Consider the following 26,438-nt stretch of genomic DNA (forward strand, 5'->3'; position numbering starts at 1 on the left):
TGTGTTAATAGAAAGGAGAGAATTTGGAAGAAAAAGTATGTGCACATCCTTGCAAATATAGGTGTTACATTTGTATTAGGAGAAGATTTAGTCACTATTTGTGAAACGAAATAATGTTATCTGAGATGCATACCATTTTAAAACTACCCTTCTCTAGTTTAGTTGCAATCATGAAGTTAAATATTTAAATAATTACTTACGGATTGATCCATCTTGTTCCTGTACAAATCTTTCCAACACTATTCGAGCCATCAATGATGGGGCAAAACTCACCTTATAAGAAAAATAAAAAATAACATGAGCTGTCTTTGAAACATGATTTCACTTTATCTTTCATGTGTTATAGGTGTCAAGTAGTTCTCCTCCATTATCTATTTCAATGTTTTATACAGATGTACTTATCTGATTTATAACAATCATGATGTACTCCGGTGAATACATTCTTTCAAGTATGACTTCATTCACATTTGTTATATGCTCTCTTATCCTCTTTGTCTCTGTTTTCTCAGGTTGCAATACATGTAACTGTACTTCAGAAGCAACAATTAAATAGGGACACTTCTACTTTCTAATCTAGTGATAACCATACTAGTTGAATATATGTATAAACAAAGACCAAGCATATTATGGAACTTTGTAAATGACATGTGTCATAAAGTGTTTTAATATAGTCAGGCGGTCTGCCAGGCCTTCTCTCAGAATACCCCATTTTACTCCTTTCCTCTATTGTATGACTTCACATCAACAGACATTCAGTATCTTGTGGCAACTGCACATGCTCAGTCCTCACTGAGTATTTTTTTAAAGGGAAGGAGTTGCTTTTCACCACAAAGGTTTATCTATTTCCCCAAGTCTTGAAGATCACATGCATACTAATAATAGCTCCCTTTAATTTTTTATCAGCTTTACTCTGATTCAGCATATCCAGTCCACTATTATACTAGAAACCTGTATAACATTGATGAAAGATATATGGATCCAACTGTCATGTCCTCAGTCTAAAGAAGATCAGTATATGTTGTATGGAACCAATATTCTAATAGAAGCATTCAAACAGCAAGAATGAAACAAAAAATTAAATACTTTCACTTACTGGCCAAAATAATTTCCCCTCTGTGGGGTAGATTTCTTTCACTTTCTGTTGTTTCACCCCCGTTCTCAACTATGAGTCATTTCGTAACCCAGGGACTGCTTGTATGTAGATTTTGATCTTACATAAGAAGTACTTTAAATTTCACTGATATTGATGGGACATATGCAGATCAACTTTGATTTCTGTTGATGTCATACGAAGTGTTCTATGTTTGTGAGGAAGTACATTTAAGATATGAGAAGTTTATTTTGAGAGCGCTACTACTCTATTTCATATTCAATAAAATGTGAGATTTGCTGTCCTCTGAATATCAACATTTTTTCTATTAAAATATTAAGCAGCAGATTATGGTATACTAATGCAGGGGTTCTCAAACTGTGCTCTGCGGAGCCCTTGAGGCTAAGTGAGTGTTGGTGAGGGGCTCTGTGGTACCATGCGGCTTCCTGCCTCCTCCTCTCTCCTTCCCTTGAGAAATGCAGGGAAATTAAAGTTTTGAGCTGTTGGAAACAACAGCAGCACCACCACCAGTGTCCTCTTGGGGCACAAACCCTTTCTCCCCCGTCTCCCTCTCTGCCCAGATTCTTTTCCTTGCCGCCTAGACCCCCCCACTCTGCTTTCAAAGCCCTATTTCCCTCCCACTGCTCAGGGGGTTCTTTGTGCCTTTCCATCAAGTCAGAAAGGAGTTGGACTTGATGGCTTCTGGGGTTTCTGCTATTATTATTATTATTATTATTATTATTATTATTATTATTATTATTATTGTTGTTGTTGTTGTTATTATTATTACAAAGGCTGGGTGGCCATCTATTGGGGGTGTATGATTGTACTGGATGGTCCTGGGGGTCTTCCACTGAAATACTATTTATTTATTTATTTATTTATTACACCATTCATATCCCGCCCTTCTCACCCGAGAGGGGACTCAGGGCAGCTTACAATAAACACACATATAAAATTATACAATACACTATAAATCAGATTAAAATTATTACTTACATAAACATTCATAAAAACATTCTAAAATACAAATGGGTGTGTTCAAGTTCAAAGACTGGGTCTGTCAATTGAGTTCTGGCGTACATAATAATAATTAGCGCTGCTGATTCTTATTTGAATGCCTGGCCCCACAACCAAGTTTTAATCTTCCTACGGAAAGATAGGAGGGAGGAAGCCTGCCTGACTTCACTGGGGAGGGCGTTCCATAGGCGGGGAGCCACTACTGAAAAAGCCCTGTCTCTCGTCCCCGCCAACCGCACCTGTGAGGCTGACGGGATCGTGAGCAGGGCCTCATCTGATGATCTTAAGCTTCGAGATGGGTCATAGCGGGAGACACGTTCGGACAGATAAGCTGGGCTGTAACTGTTTAGAGCTTTATAGGCTAAAGCCAGCACTTTGAATTGTGCTTGGTAGCTAATTGGCAGCCAGTGGAGCTGGCATTAACAGAGGAGTAGTACGCTCCCTGAATGCCGCTCCAGTTATTAACCTGGCAGCCTCCCGTTGGACTAATTGAAGCTTCTGAACAGTCTTCAAAGGCAGCCCCACGTAGAGTGCATTGCAGTAGTCTAAACGGGATGTAACGAGAGCGTAGACCACCGTGGCCAAGTCTGGCTTCCCAAGGTACGTTTGCAGCTGGCGCACGAGTGAAGGCTCCCCTAGCCACCGCTGAGACCTGGGGCTCCAGGCTCAATGATGAGTCTAGGATCACCCCGACTGCGAACCTGTGCCTTCAGGGGGAGTGTGACCCCATCCAGCACAGGCGGTAACCCTAGACCCTGTTTGGCCTTCCGACTAACCAGGAGGACCTCTGTCTTGTCTGGATTCAGTTTCAATTTGTTGGCCCTCATCCAGTCCAACACAGCGGCCAAGCACCGGTTCAGGACCTGAACAGCCTCCTTAGTGACAGGTGGGAAGGAGTGACAGAGCTGGACATCATCTGCGTACAGATGACACCTGACCCCGAAACTCCTGATGATCTCTCCCAGTGGCTTCGTGTAGATGTTAAATAACATGGGAGACAATACAGACCCTTCGGGACCCCACAAGTCAATGGTGTCCCCCAATGAACAAGCCCTATGAGGAGCGGCTTAAAGAGCTGGGCATGTTTAGCCTGCAGAAGAGAAGGCTGAGAGGAGACATGATAGCCATGTACAAATATGTGAAGGGAAGTCATAGGGAAGAGGGAGCAAGCTTGTTTTCTGCTGCCCTGCAGACTAGGACACGGAACAATGGCTTCAAACTACAGGAAAGGAGATTCCACCTGAACATCAGGAAGAACTTCCTCACTGTGAGAGCTGTTCGACAGTGGAACTCTCTCCCCGGGGCCGTGGTGGAGGCTCCTTCCTTGGAGGCTTTTAAGCAGAGGCTGGATGGCCATCTGTCGGGGGTGCTTTGAATGCGATTTCCTGCTTCTTAGCAGGGGGTTGGACTAGATGGCCCATGTGGTCTCTTCCAACTCTACTATTCTATGATTCTATGATTCTAATGACACCATCTGGGAACGACCCTCCAGGAATGAGTGGAGCCACTGCAGAACAGTACCTCCAAGCCCCATCTCCGCGAGGCGTCCCAGAAGGATACCATGTTCGACGGTATCGAAGGCTGCTGAGAGGTCCAGCAGAACCAGCAGGGACACACTCTCCCTGTCCAGTTCCCGGCGAAGATCATCGACTAAGGCGACCAAGGCTGTCTCGGTACCATGCCCCGGCCTGAAGCCAGACTGTGCCGGATCCAGAAAATCAGTGTCATCCAAGAATCCCTGGAGCTGCGAGGCAACTACATGTTTCAAGACCTTGCCCAAATAGGGGAGATAGGCCGAAAGTTTCCAAATTGAGTGGGATCCAGTGATGGCTTTTCAACAGCGGCTTGATCACAGCCATTTTTAGGCTTGCTGGAAACTTGCCCTCCCGAAGGGAGGCATTCACCACCACCTTCACCCACTCGGCCAAACCCCCTCTGGCTTCTCTCACCAGCCAGGATGGGCAGAGGTCCAGGATGCATGTGGTTGGTCTCGTCTCTCCAAGGATTTTGTCCACATCCTCGAGCTCAACCAATTGAAATGAATCCAACAAAACTGGACAAGCAGGTGCGCTAGATACATCCTCAGAGACTGCCGTTAACATGGTGTCAAAGTCAGAACGGATCAGAGCGACTTTGTCTGCAAAGAACAGAGCAAATGCTTCACAGCAGGCTGCTGAGTTATCAGGGCTCCCACCTTGATTGGTGGGAGATAACAACCCTCTGATGACATGGAACAGTGCCGCCGGATGGTTCTGTGAGGATGCAATGTTGGCCGCAAGGTTGACTCTCCTTGCGGCTTTGATTTCCGCTGCATGTGCCCTAAGATAGGAGCCTAGCTGTGTACTATTAAGTTTATGTTGGTTAAAAATTTTCTTCATTTTAAATATTGTATTTTTTTTTCTTTCCTTTTTGAGGGGAACTGTGTGAATTAGTTTACACAAACACCCTCCACCCATCTGCCCAGACCCATACCTGAGATACACACACACACACACACACACATTATATATAATATAATATAATGTATAAACATTTCTTGAGGCTCCATGAGAAACTTTTGCTTCAAAAAGGGCTCCACGACTGAAAAAGGTTGAGAACCCCTGTTCTAATGATACTCTTATGATATTCTTTCACCTCACTTATGACAACTTTTAAAAATGTTAATATATGTGTAATGTACTATTTTATTTTATTTTAAAACCTAGATACAAACAGCCTCATTTGTACCATTTTTCAATATATATATATATATGTGTGTGTGTGTGTGTGTGTGTGTGTACTTGAATGCCCTTAAATTCCCCAAGTAGAAAGAAATGATTTCTACAGAAATGCTTATTTCCAGTAACCCACATCAGAACTGACACATGAAAAATGGTGAAATTACTGAAGGTAGTCCAGCCTGAATAAGGACTACCTTATTAGTTCAGGTACTTGCATCTCCCTAATTTTCATATTAATCATGCACCCATCTTTCTCTGAAATAGGGCTATCATGCTTCACGTCAGAATTTAGCATGTAAGTAAAATTCATAGTGCTTCAAATCCCTCTAGAAAATATTTGTTTGGTGGGAACACAGTGACTAATTTTATTATTCTTAAGAAATATTAGGTATTTTCAAGAGTTTTTTTAAAATCTGCATGTAGAAAGTAAACAAATACAGCATGTGAAATTTCAATATATTCACAAAAATTAAACAACGGCCTATTCTTATTTAAGAGAAGTACCATGCACTGCTATACATTTCTCATCAATTTTTACAGTTTTCACTGATTAAATATATATTGACTCATAAAGTATTACCATTATACCAATTGTCAGCTGATGCAGGAGTATGCCCTTTAAATGTTAACTATCATATAAAAATGGCAGCTTGATTGTATGGAAGCAGTAATCTTATATTTGTTATTGCCACATTTTCCTAATGCATCAAAAGCAGTCACAAAAATCACCTTACATATAAACCTGCTACTGTGTGGATACCAATAAATAAAGTCATTTAAACAACTTTTCTTTAACTGTAATTTTCTTTGTCTTTAAACTTAATTTTAAAAAGCTACAATAATATAATAGCAAGATTTTTAAAGATACATGGGTACAATTGTATGAACAGAGTCATATTTCAAATATCACAAATTATGTACATCATCTGTAAGGGTATGGGAGCTGCATGTGAAAAGAAAAAGCATATGCAAACAAGACTGCAAACGCTGCATGTCTTTTTACCCACAAGGTGCTTGTCTATGCTAATCCTCATGCAATGCATGTTGTTTACTCAGGAGCCATTCTTTAATAGTAATTCCTTTGTTTAAAATAAAGAAAATAATGTAGACTTCAAATCTGTCAGCAACCTCAAAAAGTACCCTTTGGCACTAGCACAAAGCAATCTCTCTCATATGTTAACTCTATAATTATAGCATACAGACACTTTATAATCCATTAAAACCATGTAATAATTGCTTATTTGCTGAGTGCAAATCAGACAGAAGCTTTGGAGAAAACCATACCTCCTTCCTCATGTAACATGCAAGACTTGCTGCTACTTCTCCTTTTATATTATATTTTTAGGGCAATGATTTATTTTCTGCTTTACTACTACTCTTGGCATTTACAAAACAACATAATGATGTACTTTATTATATTCTTCTAAGGGTGGTTGTACACAGCCCAATAATGCAGGCCACAACCGGTGTCAAAAATGCCGTATCAGGCCCTCACTGCAGCCCGACAGGAACACCTGAGTCAACTTGTCAGTAGAAAGGCATCCCTATTGCCCAGCCTTGCAAAAGCTGGTTTGGTGCTCCTACCCACCCCGTGTCACTGCTGACCACTGCAGTGATAACATGAACATCTGATGACCGAGGTCCCCCTTCTTTCTTCTATGTCTTGCAACTCATGAAGGAAACTGGGAAAAATGAGGGGGGAGGCTCCCTTTTCCTTCTCACAATGCCTTTGTAGCTCACAAGACCTGGAAGTAGGAAGGGGTACACCTGAGGATCAAGTAGGTTTGCCCTGCAGGGAGGGGCATCCCACATCCCCAAGCCACCTGAGGAGTGCAGGATGGCTGTCGGGACACCTGCAGCCAGTTCCTATGCAGAGCTGGCTGCAGCTGTCCAGGCTGTCAAAACTCGGGGGAAAGCCCAAATACTGATGCAGAATTCGGGCTTTTCTCTGAATTATTTTAACCCAGGGCACAACCATGTTAAACCACTTTCCACAGGTTAATCTGGATCAGCCTGCATGTGTTTTGTGGTTACCCATGGCCTCATTCAACTCCACATCAACTTAAATGGTCAGTGTAGATGGAGCTTTGCATTAAAAAAAAACCAAAACAAAGTGATCTTATTACTGTACATTAACATATTGGAAATTTTAAAAGACAGACTTCTTCCGATGTCGCCATTTAGTAAGATTATAGAGTTTTGTAACTGCAGTGACAGAGATACTTTCAAAAATCCTCTCCTTATATAGGAGATGGAATACATTAGGCAAGATCCGCTCAAGTGTGTTCTGGCAAGCAATTCCCCTTTTGAAACGAATCCCAACCCTTTTGCATAACAAAAGGATGCATCCACACTGTAGAATTAATGCAGTTTGACATCACTAACTGCCATGGCTGGGTGCTGTGAGATCTTAGTTTGGTGAGGCAAAGTTTTGTAAAACTATAACTCCCAAGATTCCCATGATTCTATAGCATTGATCCATTGCAGCTAAAGTGGTGTCAAACGAATGTAATTCTTCACTGTAGGGGCGCCCACAGAAAAAAGCAAGTGCTTAATATTTAAGCATGCTATACTGGCTGGGTCGCACTCAAGGAAACACTTTTTTCCTTTCTAGCTGCAGTGGGCATACATAGCAGAAGTAAACATTGTTGTGTGCCTTCAGATTTTTCAATTTATGGTGACACTAAGGTAAACGTATCACATAATTTTCTTGGCAGGATTTGTTCTGAGAGGGTATTGTCTCCCTCCCCCCCCACCCCTCTGAGGCTGAAAGAGTGTGACTTGCCTAAAGGCACCAATGGATTTTCTTGCCCAAGGATTCAAACCCTGGTTTCTGGGTGTCATAGTCCAATGCTGAAATCACTGTAATATACTGGCTCTTAATAAGTAAACTGCACAAACTTTTCTTGAATCATTAAATAAAAGTAAAATAATACAAAACAAATTACAAATATGATAAAAAAGTTAAATGTTATTAGTTCTTTGGATTTTATGTACATTAAGAACAGTTCATGTATTTACTTCTGAATGTATCTATCCATATAAAATAGATTTAAACCACAATATATTTGTGAAAAAGATATTTTAAGGTTATTATCTTTTTTATTATTATGTAAAATTCTCATTACAGTGAATCAATATTTTAAAATATTGTCTGCTTCGTGTTTCTCCAAACCTCATTATCTGTATTTTCCTAAGTTTCTAAAAAGAAGGCAGAAACCCCTTGTAATAAATTAAAATAATTCAAGATTTAAGGAATAAATTCTATTAACATATTAGTAAATATAATATGTTAATAAATTCTATTAACATCTTAAATATATTACCAGACAGCAGATCACTTTTAAATGTATTATGTAGCTTCAAGCCTGATTTGTTATATTTCTAAATAAAAGTCAATATAATTATGCCCATTGCTTTTATTTTTAAAAGACTTTTTATAAAAGCTATTACCTCATTTGCCATTTCCAATAGTACTGGAGCAGCTGCATTTTTTATCACTCCATTCAGGTACCTAGACAAGACAAAAATAAAATGCTGCTGTAGATTCAAATAAAAGGTCAGTACTGAAGTCTTAATATTTCTGTCTCTCGCTAGGGTCAGAGAGAAAATGACTAAAGAGCATGCAGGTTAGCCTAAAATATAAATGTCTGTGGAATAGTTCTTCATCACAAAACTCTCTTGGTATTTCTCTTTCGTGAGTAAATCAAAAATATATGTATTACAGAATTGTAAAAATTCAACAACCAACCACTTTTGATATTAGGCTTTACAAACTGTATATATTTCATTGATGGACACACCAGATAGTTCTGGTTGGGGACTACAATTTAAGTTCAATATGTTGTGACTGTAGAGGTGGGGAATGAAAGGCAATTAGTTTGGAAACCATTTGAAAAATATTAACTCCCCAAATCTCCACCCAGCGTACCCCCTGACCATGATAACTGGGAGTATTGAGAAATGCAACCCAAAAATAGTAACTTGTCCAAGCTCTGATCCATAGATGTGATTCAGGAGATGCATCTCTTAGGGACCCTTCAGAGTCAAAACATGACTACTACTTGACATGTATTTTAAGCAAAAGCACACTGCAGGCATTCAAAGAGAAGAAGACTGGATTCCCAGCTTTATCAGTTGAAACCAAGGTCCAGAATATTCTAGCAATAAAATTGAACTAATTCGGGTTATTGTAGTCATTTTTCAGGCAATGTAGACTTCCACTGCTTCACCTGATCCCTTCCTATTAAGCACCCAACTGAGAAGATAAAAGAGTATAGTTAGACATGTTGTGTGCTGGCCTGGAAAAAAATCTAACTATGGGGCCCTATCCTTTTAAATCTCCACTAGTTGTCTCGCAAATGGAGGGTTTTAACAACTCAACAAGGCTGCTCTGTCAATCTATGTGAGCAATAGAATAAAAATACAGAATAATAAGAATAGAAAAATAACTAGACCAAGGAAAACATTATTATTATCATCCAAAATGATTTCACTGGGAGAATCCAAACTATCTGTACAAAAGTGTATTATGTAAGTTGACCATACCAATATAACATGTTTCAGGATGGTCAATAATTTCAGCCAAATCTACTCCTTAAAATATCTGACCATCGTTATCATCATCATCTCTAGAATGAAGGAGAAAAATCATCAATACTGTTAACTCACCTTTAAGGGAAAAATGAGTGATTTATTTATTCTGGGGAAATAACTGTCTATGCTAAAGGGCATACCATCATAGTTTTCACAGTTTATAAGGACACGTGTATCTTCTTAAGTTAATAAACACTGGGTAATCCTTTTCATATTAACGTTCTCATGTCGTTCGGAGTCATATTGTGTAAACATATCCCTTAATAAGATTTGGTTGCTGACCTATAACCATGTTTCTTTGAGTAGTCATCTGTGAAATTCGTACATATGGGTCTTGTGCGCTGGTGCAAGACAACTCAAAATTCTCTATAGCTTTAAGAAACTCTTGTTGGTAGTCCCACCTGCCCTGCCCTGGAGGATATAGCCATCAGGTGGGGCTAGCACCTCAGATTCTCAGCCACTATGATAGCGGCTTATAGAAACAAAGGCATGACAAACAGCGGGAAGGAGGGGCGGGGATGTGCAAATTTCAGAGATGACTACTTGAAGAATCATGCTTGTATGTAAACAACCAAACCTCCTTCCTCATGGTCTCTGTGAAATCATACATATGGGTGACTAGCGAGCATCTCAACTTGGAGTAGGGAGTCATGCCCCTCAGGAAACATGCCAAGGCAGCATCCCTCCTGGAAAAATAATCCAGCTTGCAGTGGGACAAAAAGTGAGTAGGTCAACTACATTGCTGCCAGGTGAAACATGTTTGGGGGTACTCCATATAGGAAGGCCTGAAAGACGGCAATAGCTATTGCTGAAAGACCTCTGATTTGGGATGAAGGGATCTGTCTGTGAGTTGGCAGGCTAGCCAGATTGTTGAAATGATCAAATAGGAAAAACGCTGTGAAGAGACTGAATCACCCAGAGCTACCTAGCAATATCTCAGAGAAAAGCCCATAGATTTCCTATAGACAGGCGTGCGGTCGATGTAAGGGCTAGCGCCCGCAGCACATCCAAAGTGTGAAGGAAGTGCGCCAGAAGAACAGGATTCCGGAAAAACCCAGTAAAACCATGTCCTGACATATATGAACCCAGGAAATCACCTTGGCTAGAAGGGAAATGTTGGTTCGGAGTACCACCATTTCCTATGGAAACAAAGGTAAGGGTGATCTGCACAGAGAGCACAAAGCTCACTGGCTCATTGTGCTAATGTGAAGACAACAAGGAATGCTGTTTTCCAGGAATGGTGAAAATCTCTGTCAATGCCATGGGGGTTTCGATAGTTGGGACAAGAAGAGCTACAAACTCCCTGTTGGAGTTGGAGGATGTGACTTAAGCCCTCCAGGAAGGGTTGAATGAGGGGGTCCCAAAAATAGTACAAATACCCTGCTGTCCACTTGTACCAAGAGATAGCAGCTAAATAACATATCAAGGATGAAAATGAGAGCACTTGCTCTGTTTATGGGAACAAAAATCAATGAGTACAGGCAGAGGTGCTGTGAGAAGGTCAAGGTAAACACTGGCCTTCTGTGAAAAGGAAGAGAACGTCTCCAGTTGTAGGCATATGATCACTTTTTGAAGTCCTTTTGAGTGGCAGCGGTGGAACTCACTGCTAAAAGCCAGTAACAACAGGGCAAACCCGGGTTGCCAGGATCACCATGGGGTGATGAGAATGCAGTCAACCGTGTCCCTCACGAATTTGCAAAAGTTTGTGCTGCTAGCGGTATAGGAGGAAAAACATAGAGCCCTGGCCGCCATGTGAAGAGAAAGGCCTTGCGCAGATATCTGTGACCTATTTGCAGGTGGCAGCAAGCACAAAACAGGGGACAGTAAGTGTGGAGGGAGGGAGAAAAGATGTTCACTCGCAGAATTCCCCAATGGCGAAAGATGAACCAAGTATGCTGCAGATGCAATTGCCTTTCATGGGCAAAGGCCAGACTCTTGCTCAAGGAACCTGCCAAAACATTCTCTTCTGCGAGGAGACTGAGTGTGCTAGAGTGAACCCTTTCTAGGATGCACCAAGTCTAGATCTAAATAGTGAGGCTGAGCAGGCTGAGGGAATGCATCTCTCCCTGTTTGTTGATGTAGAATGCAGTGGTTGCATTGTCAGTCAACAACTGTTACCTGGCCCGTAAGAGAATCCTCGGGCACCCAGAGCACATCCTGCACCACAAGCAACTCGAGATAATTGATGAGGTGCCGTTGTTTCTGTAGTGACCACAATCCTTGGACCATCAGGTGGTGCATATGCATTCCCCGTACGGATGGGGAGGAATGTGTTGTCAGCATTCGAGAGGGCTGTACCTACTAACAAGGCACTCTGCTGTGCAACCCCAAGCCAAGGGACTGCATGACCTTGGGAGGAACAGAACAGTGTTTGGGCTGTTGCGGAGAGAATAGTACGTTCCCAAGAACCCTATCTGCATGTGGATCTTCACAAAAGGAGTGATAGTGATGTTCAATGCTATATGGCCCAGAATGGATTAAATGCTCTTGCAGGCACATGACGAAATACTGATGCTCTCAGGATTGTGGATCCCAAGGCCCAAAAATGCATCTCCAGAAGGTAGGTCTTTTCCTTGATAGACTCCAACATGGCTCCTATGATGCAGGTGTGTTGAGTCGGCCCGAGAGCAGACCTCTAGTGGATGACCGCCAATCCGAGTTTCTTTTGCTTCCAGAAACTAGAATAACCTGGGATAGTCTGGCAGATCGTACCTTTCTAGAGCAAGGCCTGTACCTCCTCCTGTAGGGGGTGGAAGGGGGTGTAGTCTGAAAGCACACAACTGGGGAAAAGCTAGCAAACTGGATGGTATAGCCAGTTCTGACAATTTCCAAGACCCAGTGGCCCATCATCATTTCGCAACATGCCTCTAGAAAAAAAGGGAGGCGATCCAGAAAAAATTGATGCCAGAGTGAGTGCCTCTGATGCACTCACTCTGGCATTATGCCATTGAGCATGGCACTCTGCGCCATGCTTAATGCCTACCTCATCTAAAGATGCTGGGGAGCAAGATGCCATTCCATCTCTTGCTGACACGATGCCGTGGCATAGCATATGTCAGGAAAACTTATGATCCCAAGAGGGAGAGTAGGTGGCATTGTGATAGCTGGTGCTACTTGGACAGGAATAAGTGGAGTCCTGAGAGCAAGGCCCAGATGGGGGAACCAGGTGAGCCCTCATACTGGGAACACCTTGAATGGTGCCTATGGCCAAGAGGAGGCAGGGGGGTAACAAACTTCCCCTTAAGGCCGATCAGATGGAATACACATAAGAGGCTTCCCTGCAAGGTGTCTCGAGGTGATGCCTGAGAAAGGCTGCAAGAATGGCTGCTGCTGGATCTTCACAATAGCGAAGGAGAGTGATGCCAGCCATGATCCAAGCAAGGGGAACTCCCTGAGCAGGGCTCATCCTGGTACCTCTGCCCCGAAGTGCCTTGGACGGGGGAGTGCCAATAGTGTCTCTACACCGAAGGCTGCAGAACCCCCAGCTGGGGGCTGCTAGTATAATAATGCTCTTACCTTTCCAAAGTAGAGGGAGGGGTCAGAATCAGGAGTTAGAATCATAGAATCATAGAATTGGAAGAGATCTCACAGGCGATCCAGTCGAACCCCCTGCCAAGAAGCAGGAAAATGGCATTCAAAGCACCCCTGACAGATGGCCATCCAGCGTCTACTTAAAAGCCTCCAAAGAAGGTTCCTTCAACTTTCAGCATACCTAAAGTCCAGTTTGGCTTCCCCTTTCCTTTTTATAGTAAATTGCATGATTTTTTTCTTCCAAGAAAAATAAAAACAAACCAACAAAAGTCCCATGGCGATCAGTGAGTGGTGACGGCAGCAGGACTGTGAAATCTGGAAGCCCCTAGTCACAGACTGGCACATGGGCAGTGGATACTGACTCAGTCGCTCTACCTCAAGGTCCAAGGCAGTTGAGTAGTCTGGCAGCTGTATCCATGACTGAGCAGCCCCTTTTAGGATCCACTCTGCTCACCCCACACGGGGAAGGGGCTAGAAAAGGTGCCCTAAACATAGTCTGCCTCTCTTATCCCTGACTGGACTGCCACGTCCAGAGGGGTCACCACTCTGTGGCCAAAAAAGAAAAATGATCTTTGGAACATGGAACGTACGGATACTGTTGGATAACACTGACAGTGAATGCCCCAAATGCAGGACTGCTATCATTGCAAGGGAGCTGGGACGCTTTAACATCGACATAGCAGCGCTTCAAGAGACCCGGAGAGCAGGAGAGGGTCAGCTGAAGGAAGACCAAGGAGGCTACACCTTCTTCTGGAAGGGAATGCATGAAGAAGACCGAAGAATACACGGAGTTGGCTTTGCTATCAGAAATGACCTGGTGAAGCACCTAACTGAAGCACCCATTGGCATCAATGAACGACTCTTAACCCTCCGAATTGACCTTGCCAAAAACCAACAGGCAACCATCATAAGTGTCTATACGCTAACACTAGATGCTGACGAAGACATCAAGGAAAAAATTTATTGACAGCTGGACACTGTCCTATCAGAGATACCTAAGGAGGACAAAATCATCCTCCTGGGGGACTTTAATGCAAGAGTCGGCCGGGACTCCAACCTGTGGCCAGGGATCATAGGAAAAGACGGGGTCAGAAACAGCAACTCGAATGGCATCTTGCTTCTCACCAAATGCAGAGAGCACAACCTTGTCATCACCAACACGCTCTTCCGCCAGAAAAACAAGCTCAAGACATCATGGAAGCACCCCCGGTCAAAGCATTGGCACCTCTTGGACTATGTAATTATATGTGCCAGAGACCGCTGTAATGTGCTTCTCACAAGAGCCACGACAGGTGCTGATGACTGCTGGACGGACCACAGGTTAATCCGATCCACGATGGCTATCAAGATTGCCCCTAAACGCAGACTCCAAGGAAGAAAAATAAGGCATAAAATGAACACCCAAGCCCTTCAGGAGCCTTCCAAACGAGCCCTTCTCCAAACAACACTCAAGGATCATCTACCCATAGAACACCCCGAAAACGTTGAGGAACCCTGGAACAAACTGACCTCCATCATCACAGCCTGTGAAGAAACCATTGGATATCAAACTAAGAAACATCAAGACTGGTTTGACAATAATGACAAAGAGATTCAACAGTTAATTGATAACAAAAGGAAAGCCTTCCAAACATGGCAGAGAGACACCAGCCGTGCTGCTAAGAAAAAGACCTATGCTAGTGCAAAAACTGAGGTCCAAAGAAGGACCAGAGAACTCAAGAACATCTGGTGGACAAAGAAGGCTGAAGAAATCCAACACTTTGCAGACACTCATGATACTCAGGGATTTTTCAAAGCCACAAAGATAATCTATGGACCAAGAAACCATGGCATACAGCCTCTAAGCTCATCAGATGGAACCAAACTTCTGAAGGACAAAACATCAATTGCACTACGTTGGAAAGAGCACTACCAAAACCTTCTGAATCGCAGCTCCAATGTGGCCGAAGAGGCCCTCTCACAAATCCCGCAACAACAAACCAGGGATGAGCTTGGAGCACTCCCTAGTTTGGAAGAAGTCAGCAATGCCATCAGCCAACAAAAAAAAAATAACAAAGCCAGCGAACCTGGCGGGATCCCTGCTGAAATCTTCAAAGAGGGTGGACCTGAGCTGATACAACAACTCCACCAGCTCATTGGAAAGGTGTGGGTGACCGAGAAATTCCCAGCAGACTTCAAGGATGCCACCATCATCACCCTTTTCAAGAAAGTTGATAGAACAGACTACGGAAACTATCGCGGTATCTCCCTTCTAACTTCCACTGGGAAAATCCTCACAAGAATCCTTGCAAACCGCCTTCTCCCTGTCTCAGAAGACACCCCCCCAGAATCCCAGAATGGCTTCCGCCCCTCCAGAGGAACAGTGGACATGATTTTCACTGCTCGACAGCTCCAAGAAAAATGCAGGGAACAAAATCAACCTCTGTACATGGCATTCATTGATCTTGCAAAGGCATTCGACACAGCGAATCGCAGCGCTCTCTGGACCATCCTCCAAAAAATCGGGTGCCCTGACAAATTTGTGAACATCCTTCGGCTCCTCCATGATTTATTTATTTATTTATTTACAGCATTTATATTCTGCCCTTCTCACCCCGAAGGGGACTCAGGGCGGATCACATTACACATATAGGCAAACATTCAATGCCTTTTAATATAGAACAAAGACAAACAAACATAGGCTCCGAGCGGGCCTCGAACTCATGACCTCCTGGTCAGAGTGATTCATTGCAGTTAATTGCAGCTGGCTTGCTCTCCCGCCTGCGCCACAGCCCGGGCCTTGATGATGACATGATGGCAACAGTCTTGGACAGCAATGGCTCCCAAAGTGACCCATTTAAGGTGGAATCAGGTGTCAAGCAGGGATGTGTTATTGCCCCTACCTTATTTTCCATCTTCATCGCTATGATACTTCACCTTGTTAATGGGAAGCTTCCCACCGGAGTGGAAATCATCTATCGGACAGATGGCAAGCTATTTAACCTCAGCAGACTGAAAGCCAAAACCAAGGTCACCACATCTATTATAGAACTCCGATATGCCGATGACAACGTAGTCTGTGTGCATTCAGAAGAAGACCTACAAGCCACTCTAAACACCTTCGCAGAAACATACAAGAAGCTCGGCCTTTCACTGAACATCGAGAAAACCAAAGTGCTCTTCCAACAGGCACCAGCTTATCCCTTTGCAATGCAAGGAATACAGTTTAATGGTGTAACCTTAGAAAACATTGACCATTTCCGCTACCTTGGCAGCCACCTCTCCACAAAAGTCAACATCGACACTGAAATACAACACCGATTGAGCTCTGCGAGTGCAGCATTTTTCCGAATGAAGCAGAGAGTGTTTGATGATCGAGACATCTGTAGAGATACCAAGGTGCTTGTTTATAAAGCCATTGTCCTCCCAACCCTGCTCTACGCCTGCAAAACATGGACAGTCTACAGACATCACACTCAACTCCTGGGGCGTTTCCATCAGCGTTGCCTCAGAAAAATCCTGCAAATCTCTTGGGAAGACAGGCGGACAAATGTCAGCGTGCTGGAAGAAGCAAAGACCACCAGTATTGAAGCGATGCTCCTATGCCATCAACTCCGCTGGACCAGCCACGTTGTCTAAATGCCCGAATGTTGGTGGGCAGGAAAAGATTTAAAGATGGGCTTAAAGCCAACCTTAAAAACTGTGACATAGACACTGAGAAGTGGGAAGCCCTGGCCCTTGAGCGCTCTAACTGTTGGTCAGCTGTGACCAGCAGTGCTGCGGAGTTCGAAGAGGCATGAATGGAGGGCTTAAGGGAGAAACGTGCCAAGAGGAAGGAGCGTCAAGCCAACCCTGACTGGGACCGCCTTCCACCTGGAAACCAATGTCCTCACTGTGGGAGAACATGCAGGTCAAGAATAGGTCTCTTCAGCCACCTATGGACACACCCCCAAGACACAAGAAACAGAGGACCATCATCCTCGACCTACGAGGGATCACCTAAGTAAGTAAGTACAGTAAATTGCACACTCTTCGTTTACTCCCATCCTAGTTTCCCTCTATTATAAATACATATGTGTAGCATATAGGCAGTTTTCTCCTAGGTATAAAATGTTTGTGTTTATTTTATTGGGGTACTATTTGGTTATGGATATCAGACATTGATAATCACAGGTATAATCTCACTTGCCATGCAGACTCTTCAAATGTCAGCCTATATAGAAAAATTTTAATTGCACATCTCTACCAGATATCAATACGCCCCAATTATGTTGCTGAGATGTCTGTGTCAATAGAGCTACGGATAACCCATAACAAATTTCAATTACAATTTATTAACTCCAGGTGCACATAATCATGTAACAGTTTTCTCAAATGACATATTAAAGATTTATGCCTCTTTTTAAAATAGGATTTTGACACCAGTGTTCCCAAAGCTGATAAAGCTTCAAATACACAAAATAACTTATTTGCAAAAACTATATTTGGATATTGTTTTTCATTCAATAACTGAGTAGCTAAAATCATAAATGTTTCTTAGAATATAAACATACTTAGCATGGTTAATAGCTCAGTGTCACAAGTATCATTCATGGTACTCAGAATAACATGGAATCTCTAAAGAACATATGTAGTGTATAATGCCACAATTCAATACAGAATTGTATCAGCCCCACTAAAATCATTAGCAAATTGTATTCCCATGATCTTGGCTAAACATCACTTATTATGGAGAACTCACTAGCACAATTAAAGCTGTGCATCTTCAGAAACCAATTTAGATATACATTCCAAAGAAGCGAAATCGTATTTCATGATATAATTTGGATTGGAGACCCCCTTCACCCTACCTGCGATAGTAAGCTTCAGTCGCCTCTGGAGTATGGTGCTTGGCATGTGTTCTTTTGATTAGTTTCTGGAAAAAATGAAAGTTTTATATTATGCCAAACAGAATTTTCAAACAAAACACAAATCTGCAAGAAAACCCTCAGATCCCAGAAAAAAACCCAGAAATAATTTTTCATTTCTGAATTGAATGAAACATCTTCTGACTCTACTGCAATACACCATATATGTAAAAGGCAGTAAGGTCACAGTAATTGAATCTAAATAAGTTTGCTGAGGGTTACAGAGGGCACTGAAAAACTTGTTCTCTATTTCAACCTTTATATTAATTTCCCTTCAAATCAATTCTATCTGCACTCTGGTTTTACAATTCAATTGGCATTTTTAACCAGGAAGAACATTGCTTAAAAACAACTTATTTGAAAACTACAAAAAGTAATTCCATTGAGACTTGCCACTTGACTGACACCTGTCATCTCATGATAAATGACTCCATTTTCTGCCTCTCTTGCCTTCTGCCACTCCAGCAATGGTCATTTATCATCATCTCTGTCAGCCATGGAAAGCAGCACTGACAGTGCAAGTCAGCAAACATTTAGCACATGGAACCACGCAACACAGGGAAATTATTATTGTCAGAATAATAATGGTTTAGCATAATTTATTACAGGTCCACCAAATAAGCAAAGGGTAGATGTTATTAGACAGATGGATGGGTAGGCTTGGCAGCCATCCACTGAGACTCAGGCGGTGCTTGATGTGGAAAGGGGAACATCCTCCAAACCAATCAGAAAGCTGGCAGTTCAATTACAAAGAAATAAAGGGACATTCATCATTCAATTAGGCACCTGTCAACCCTCACAAAGGAGAAAACTTCTAACCTGGTACTCCTGGGAGAAGATGCTCAGCAGAGTGGACTGCGATTGACTGGAACAAATAAAAGAAGGACAAAGTTAATTACTGGAGTGCACTGCAAAGAAACAAAAGAGAAAGGAGCTTCAAAGGTAGGCCTGCTGCCCTGTAATCTAACAGAACATGAAAACAAGTGTGGAAAAGTTGTTCCAGATGAACACCTCAGACAAAGGCTTCCTACTGTTAGGTCAAGGAGAGAGTAAGGAAAAGAGTTTATGAGGAAGGCAAGAAGGATAAAATTGTAGCAGGAGTTTCAAAGCAAGCTAGCCTGTTACTTGGGCAATTCCTTCCCAGCTATAGAACCCACAAAGTGGAATATTGGTATTACATACTGAAGCTGGGAAGGGGAAACAATGCAGATTTCCATTAGCAGTGGATAGAGCTAAATTCCATTAGCTGCTGGAAACATACCGATTGTTCATTAGCAACATATTGAAATTCATTTTGTTAGCAGCACGGAAACCTCTTCAGTAGCTGTCTCATATTAAAGGAAGAAACTTAGCTCTCTGTCAGAAGCAGCATATGGGACCACTGTAACATTCCTACTAAAACTGATGTGCTTTGAAAATAGAAACTTTCGCAGCAGGAAGCTGAGATTCCCTGGAGTCGGTCATTTCCAAAGGCTGCCATAAGCTTCATTCATTTAAAACTCCACTCAATGTCAAACACCTGGCAATGAAGCAACCTGGAAAACGTTTTCCCCAAAGAGAGGATTTTTCTCTCTGAATAGTTAACATTTAGAAATGGGACAAGATTTCTTTTCCTCCCTCAAAAAGGCAATCAATATCACATTGCTAAGATGTTCAACTGTCCTCTGTGGATATATCTTCTCTAAGATATCTCAAACACAACTAATTAGTTCTGATATATTTTTCTTTCAGATGCAACTAAAAACAAAGTACAGTTTCAATAAACAGAGTAATACAGAAAACACAATAATAATTAACGTTTTTGTCCCTTTTACAAACGTGTTTTCTCCATCTTCCAATGTTCATATTCAAAAATGGCATATTTTCAGTAACACAGAAATATAATTGGTTGAATTGAATCCTGAATTTATGTTTCAAATTGCTGAATGGGAACAACACAGAAAATATTTGTCTGAATGTATATTGAACTCATTATTAAATATTAACCTAATATTCTGGAATAGTATCTTTATTTTACCTGCAATAAAGTGAGAGTATCTTCTGAGATTTAAGGAAAATTTAATCTGGAAACTAGCCTCATTTGAACCTTGTAGCAAAGGATTGAACCCTATCCAGCCTAAACATGTAGAATCCAATGTCACAAAAATAAGTAAAAATCCCCTATACCCTATTATGCTTCATCTCCATTTACTGCACTTCAAGTAATCAAATACTTTGTGTTCAGCTAGCACAATCTAGATCCATTGTGCCAGGAGAAAGGCAGAATATAAACCAATCCCATACATACTCTAATTGCAATTAGTTCACCACTGCAATTAGGGTATGTATGGGATTGATTTATATTCTGCCTTTCTCCTGGCACAATGGATCTAGATTGTGCTAGCTGAACACAAAGTATTGATTACTAGAAGTGAAGCAACACATGGTTTCTCACCTGGAAGTCAAGATACAAGTCAAGATCCACCCCGCGCCCCCCCACCCCCCATCTGACTGTTGGGCCAATTGTGTGCTTCTCCAGGAGTATCTGGACATGAAAGAACCTCCCATTCATTATGCTTTGTTTTGTTCTTTGCAGAGAAACTTCCCATTCATTACATTCTGTTCATCATTACTGTGCATGCAGTTCTTCTATAAAGATATTTATTTACAGATATTGTTATTTTATTTACAGAGAAACACAATTAACACAACATAAAAACACTTTAATTATATACTTGTAATCCATTTTCTTGACATAAACTAAAAAAATTAAGTCAGCTGTAGAAAATTCATAATTCATAATTCAATTTCATATATTACATTCAATAAAGCTAGAAAAATATGTGTGACAATCTGATGCTGATCTCATGTAGGACAAGGACAGTTTTATGATAAGACGGGGGTGGGGGAGAGAAGGAAGGCTACTTGAGAAGAGTCATTATTCCTATGACCTTGACACTGAAGTTGGTCTAACAACTTTTATACAATTTAGTGATGTGTGAGAACAGATGATGGTGCAATACACAGAAATGGCAACATTTAAAATTCATAGTAGCACAAGGCCATTACTTCTCCCTCTGGGCCACTTGAACTTTAATAATACTTGACCTGGTTGGCCAATACTTTCTAGCAGTAGACAGAGGGAAACTGTCAGAAGAAGAGAGTGCTCAAATGATTTTTCATTTATAAACATTTAACAGGATACTTTCTAAGTATGAAGTATCAGTTCTTCCGAAAGGATCTTCATTTCCACCCCAGTATATTTTCTTATGACTGAACATATTTTAAGAGACTTCAAGCTTAAAAATGAAGATTAAATAGAATGCCAAGGTTAAAAGGTTATTCTGACTATTTCAGAAAATTGTTTCTGTGTGACTTTGACTTTGATACATATAGAACAGCTAAAACTAACAGTCAGCCACCTTAATACAAGTGCTAATTAACATATAAGTTTCTAACTGCAGAAAAATATGTTTCTATATTTTAAGAGGAATTTTTTTATTTTCGTGTCAGGAGCAACCGGAGTTGCTTCTGGGGTGAGAGAATTGGCCGTCTGCAAGGACGTTGCCCAGGGGACGCCCGGATGTTTTGATGTTTTTACCATCCTTGTGGGAGGCTTCTCTCGTGTCCCCGCATGGAGCTGGAGCTGATAGAGGGAGCTCATCCACACTCTCCCCAGGTGGGATTCGAACCTGGCAGCTTTCAGGTCAGCAACCCAACCTTCAAGTCACTTAGTCCACTACGCCATCTGGGGGCTCCTTTAAGAGAGGAATAAACTACAACATGAGAAGTATGAGGGATTATTTTCCAGAAAGCACATACATCCCTACTCAATGTGGTACATGACACAACTGGATTCTTCTAAATGTGGACACAGGAAAACCAGTAGAGAATCCACCTGCTTTTCAATTGATACTCCATGGCACTACTGTATAATGCATACAGTAAGTAATATCAGTCATATACATCACCATATGGTCAGCTATTGTACTAGGATTGCAGGCAGCTATGTTGATTAAATCTTTCACTTGCTTTTGCTACACTCATGAAAAGACTTGTCTTATTGTCAAAATATACTTCAGATCTGATTTGCTGTGCATCCCTTGGCTTTCTTCAATCAAATAATATGATATAATCTCTTCTATGGTGTTCCATGTAAAACCATTACAGTTATGGATTGCGCTAAAAATGGGATTTCTGCCATTTTAAAAATAATATGTACACAATCTTTATGAATCTATGCTTGAAAAATTTACACCGCCATCAAGAGGCTCAGTTCAGTCTATATACTTTCCCCATCATAACACATTTTTAAAAAAGCTGGAAAAGATCACCTACACATGCTGCCACCACTTGGTTATAGGTAATATAATCAAATCTAGAGAACTGTAAATTAAGCATGTTATTTTCAAGCAATTAATTATGAAAACCAACCAGGTAGCTTTCATTATGTTGATTACTGTTAATGACATTGGGCTCATGTAGCTACTATATTTAGCATTTGTATGCACCACTTGTTAAGTGCACATGGTGTTTGATAACTACATTCAAAGCCAAAACCACACAAAGACATACACGTTTGTAACAGCATGATTATAGGCAGTTTATTTCATACTACTTAACAATTTAGTAGAACTATCTGCAGAAAATACTAACTGCTGAACAGCAAAAACACAACTCTAAATAAGTGTTTCATTTACAGTATATTACATGCATATTTTTACCAGGAAGAAGTTGAGAAAATACAGGGCACCCCAAAGTCTCTGTACATATGGATTAGTCACCATGGCCCTGTGGAATGGCCTGTGAGGTTCCCTGATGTTTCCCTACTTGATTTTTACTTGTGGGACTACTTAAAAGACATGTACACAGAAAAATGAGAAACATGGATAAAGGAATGCACTTGAAATGTAATTACATACAACAGATATCTTGGAATGTGTTTGTTATGATGGGGGAAAAGACTTTGTGTGTGTGCAGAAAGAGGCGTCCAATACATAGAGAATATTTTGTAAATATTTTGTAAAATAATTAATGAATATTTTTAAAATAAAGATTTATTTTGCAATTTTCCCTATGTATGGGACACCCTGTATTATCAGGCACATAAGTGCCAGTATGCTATAGTGGTTTAAGCTTTGGACTAGCCCTCTGGAGACCAGGGTTCAAATCCTCACTCAACCATAGAAACCCACTGGGTTACCTTACGCAACTCACACTCTCTGAGCCTCAGAATAAGGCAAAGGCAAACTCGCACTGAAAATGTTTTGCAAAAACACACACACACACACACACTCGCCCATTGATAACTTTATGTAAGGGTTTTCATATATCAGAAACAACTTGAAGGCATGCATCAATATCAGGACCAATGCCTAAGGTCACAGTCCAGCAAAGAGCTGCAAGGCTGCCCTTATCAAATTCCCTCATCCACACAAATGTTAAAAGTATGGAGACTGTTCTCTGATTTGCCTTTCCACACCAGAGTAGGAGCAGAGGTGTAAAGAGAAATTTTGAATCTGACACACCACCAAATCTTTAGCTCAAAAGGGTCAAACCCCCAACTGAGGCAAGTGAATCTGAGAGTGGACAAGACAACCTTACTGAATGCACACAAACCTTATTTACCCTTTGCACACAAAGCACTGGAAAATCCCACAATTGCACAATGCACATGCACCATTACTGCTACCTGACTTCACCTCCTAAGACAATCGTCTTGATTGCTTCATGAACTGTCTGAAGCCAGTCCATGTAAGATTTGAGGTTACAACTTGGTCATATACTCCTTTCATTATCAACTTGCAGCTAGGAAGCTCTAAGCAAGGCTCATATAAAAATGATTGTGGGCATACAGAATAGTTTCACCTTGGTTAAATACAAAAGCACACAGGAACTGTACTGCATTTGAAGTATTCTTATAGGTTTACTATTTATAATTAATATTTTCTTGCATTGTATGCTCCTTTGAAATAACCATGCAATTGAGAACATCCTCAAATTTAAAAGGAAAGGAGGTATCAAAGGTTCAAGGGGTGCCGGCCAACTTGCACAGCTATAAATCAAATTACAAAAAACCATGAATGCAATCAATGACTATTAATTGTCATGGTTATGTATTACCTATAGTTTCAGAGGTAGTAAATTTAAGAATACGACTCACTAAAAAAAACATGAACTGGAAACTAATCTACATATGTTGTTTAAAGGCTTTCCCAAAGCATCTAGAAATAAATGTGTATTTAAAAAACTTCTAATCTTCTTAAAGGTGGACATTAACTTAAATTCCAATACTGCAGTTTTGATAGTGAATGTGAGCTAGAATATATCAAAACTCTTACACAACCAGTTATATAAAATCTGACCATTATAGATAATATAGGTGTTATTCTATATAGAGATAAGAATATACATGCCATTGATTGTTTTGTTAATATCTGTTAGCTATTACTGGAATTATAAATGCAAACAGAATTTTAGAACTCAAGTTGAATTTGAAATCTTTTAGTATCTCTTGAACAATTCTCACTGACATGGATGTGCCTTTATGCTCTATTTTGTCAGGTGAAACTAATGATGTGGTGTTTTTATAATTTTCATGTTTTTTAAAGGCCCTAAAAAATAAATGTGCAACCTTTGCATAAATCCTATGATAGAAAATTATAGCACTAACTTTAAAAGAGAGAGAAAATCCTAAAATTACCAAAGGGAAGTAAATTCATCAGATTATATTTATATATATTTTACTGAGTAGTCCAGTGAATAGGTAGTGGTGCAGTTGTTGCTTTTGTTTCTCATGAGAAAAATATTCCAGTTCTTCATATCATTAAATGGGGAAATTTTGAGAGCCAAAAGCCACTTCTTCTTGTTTAATACACCTTATTCCACTAAATAACTATGAATAAGTCTATAATCTGCTACCTGGATAGAGAAGGGAAAAGCATAAGGTCTCTGTAGCGACCTAATCACCATATCAATGACACATGCCACAACAGAGAAGCAGTAGTTTATTTGATTGATCATGGTAGATAAACTCCAAATAACAGAGAAATTAACAAATGCTTGACATTTGCTCAACATCCATTATTCTGACACTGCTTTCAGAATTTCAAAGCCTGGGAGTATGCTTAATCAACATTCATATTCCCAAGTGAGCTAGAGGCACCATATTGCGCCCCGCCTTAGTACTGATGAAAACTGCATATTGGCCATTTCCAAAGTGTTCTGGGACTCTACACGGGGCCCCTTCACTCTCTTGTTCCTCTGCTGCAGTTTTCTTTTAAACACTTCCAAGACAAAAGCATCTGCCAGTTTTTCTCTCTGGGGAGGTATGCAAAATGAATTTAACAGTTTTAAGGCCAGAGAAGCCCGCACATCTAAATTCATTCATAGGACAGAAAAGGGCCTAAGAGGCCTCTCCAGGGACAAAACCCTGCTGAAATTTTTCCCGACAACAGTGGGAGCTTTATAAAACCTAAGTCCAGACAATTTCCAATTCAAATGCCCAGCATAGCATGACCTTTGTCAGATCTAAGAGCCCTAGATGCACCCACTTTTTTATATATTCTAACTAGCACAGACATTAGACAGGGCACTACCGCTAAGCAAGAGGCTCAATATTTGCATGCTCTTCCATTGTGAAAATTTAACAGTGACAGCACTGTGTCGAATGCTTTTCCCTTTAGAACTTTAACACCATAGGAGGGACATAGCTGACAGATGACTCTCCAACATATGTGTTATGTACACTGCACAGCTGAGGAACCTTGAATCAATGTCATAGCATCTCAGAGATGACCTACACCTTTCTGCCCATTATCAGGGGAAGGGGGACAGTTGAAATAATCCTCCTTTTTTAAAAAAAGGGGAGACAAAAGATTAACATTTTATAATCATTAGGAGACATAGACAGCAAGTCTGCCCAAGTTTTACAAAGGTTCCACACAAAATAACTGATCAAATGTGACATACTGCACATCATATTGTATTATTTAATATGCTTACTAAAATTTCATGGATTAGGAGTTATGCTTGAAAATACACAAAAGGGCACTACAAAATATTTCTTCATCCTCCATGATTTATTTTGATTACCTTTTACAACTACACGATAAAGTGGAACTTGCAAAATTATAAGGTTGTAGTGTACATAGTTACTGCTTAATATAATAAAAATAACAAACAACTCCACGTCTTTTACTGTTTTCCATGCATTTAGTATTCAACCACATACAATGCTAATCTTTTGGCTGGAAATAAATTACATGAATATTGCTTAATACGATAATAAATATCTTGATCTTTTCCTTAAGGAAGAACATTTATCAAGATTTATTCTTTGGTAAATTGCACAAAAGTATAGCTCTAGGACTAAATATAATTGTTATCCTGAACTTCAGTAGACCCACTGATTCAAAATTTGCCATGTCAACATTTATGTAAATTCCAATATTTCAATGATCAGTTTATCCCAATTGAATCCCACCTTTGGGGAAAGGCAGGATATAAAGAAATGCAACACAGTAATACAATACAATGGGTTAACTCCAAAATTTGCATTGTTGACTAGACACTGAATTTTGGCCAGAATCTGCAAGAATTTAAAAAAATACAGCT

General features: G+C 40.7%; 1 protein-coding gene across 3 annotated transcripts in view; it reads right to left on the bottom strand.

Moving 5' to 3' along the window:
- The window catches only part of cdin1 (CDAN1 interacting nuclease 1), a 188,205-nt gene that overhangs the window by 130,633 nt on the left and 31,134 nt on the right, over positions 1-26,438 (bottom strand). For 2 of the 3 annotated variants that reach the window (XM_016991601.2, XM_003214492.4), the window contains exons 2-5: positions 18,663-18,708; positions 17,787-17,851; positions 8,284-8,344; positions 201-273 (exon numbers count right to left, since the gene is read on the bottom strand). In XM_016991601.2, coding sequence (XP_016847090.2) covers positions 201-273; positions 8,284-8,295 — 85 coding nt within the window. In that variant the 5' untranslated portion in view covers positions 8,296-8,344; positions 17,787-17,851; positions 18,663-18,708. The remainder of the gene's footprint in view (positions 1-200; positions 274-8,283; positions 8,345-17,786; positions 17,852-18,662; positions 18,709-26,438) is intronic. The other variant, XM_016991603.2, reaches the window with a different exon arrangement.

Source organism: Anolis carolinensis, chromosome 1 (genome assembly GCF_035594765.1).
Source record: "Anolis carolinensis isolate JA03-04 chromosome 1, rAnoCar3.1.pri, whole genome shotgun sequence".
Classification (NCBI taxonomy): domain Eukaryota; kingdom Metazoa; phylum Chordata; class Lepidosauria; order Squamata; family Dactyloidae; genus Anolis; species Anolis carolinensis.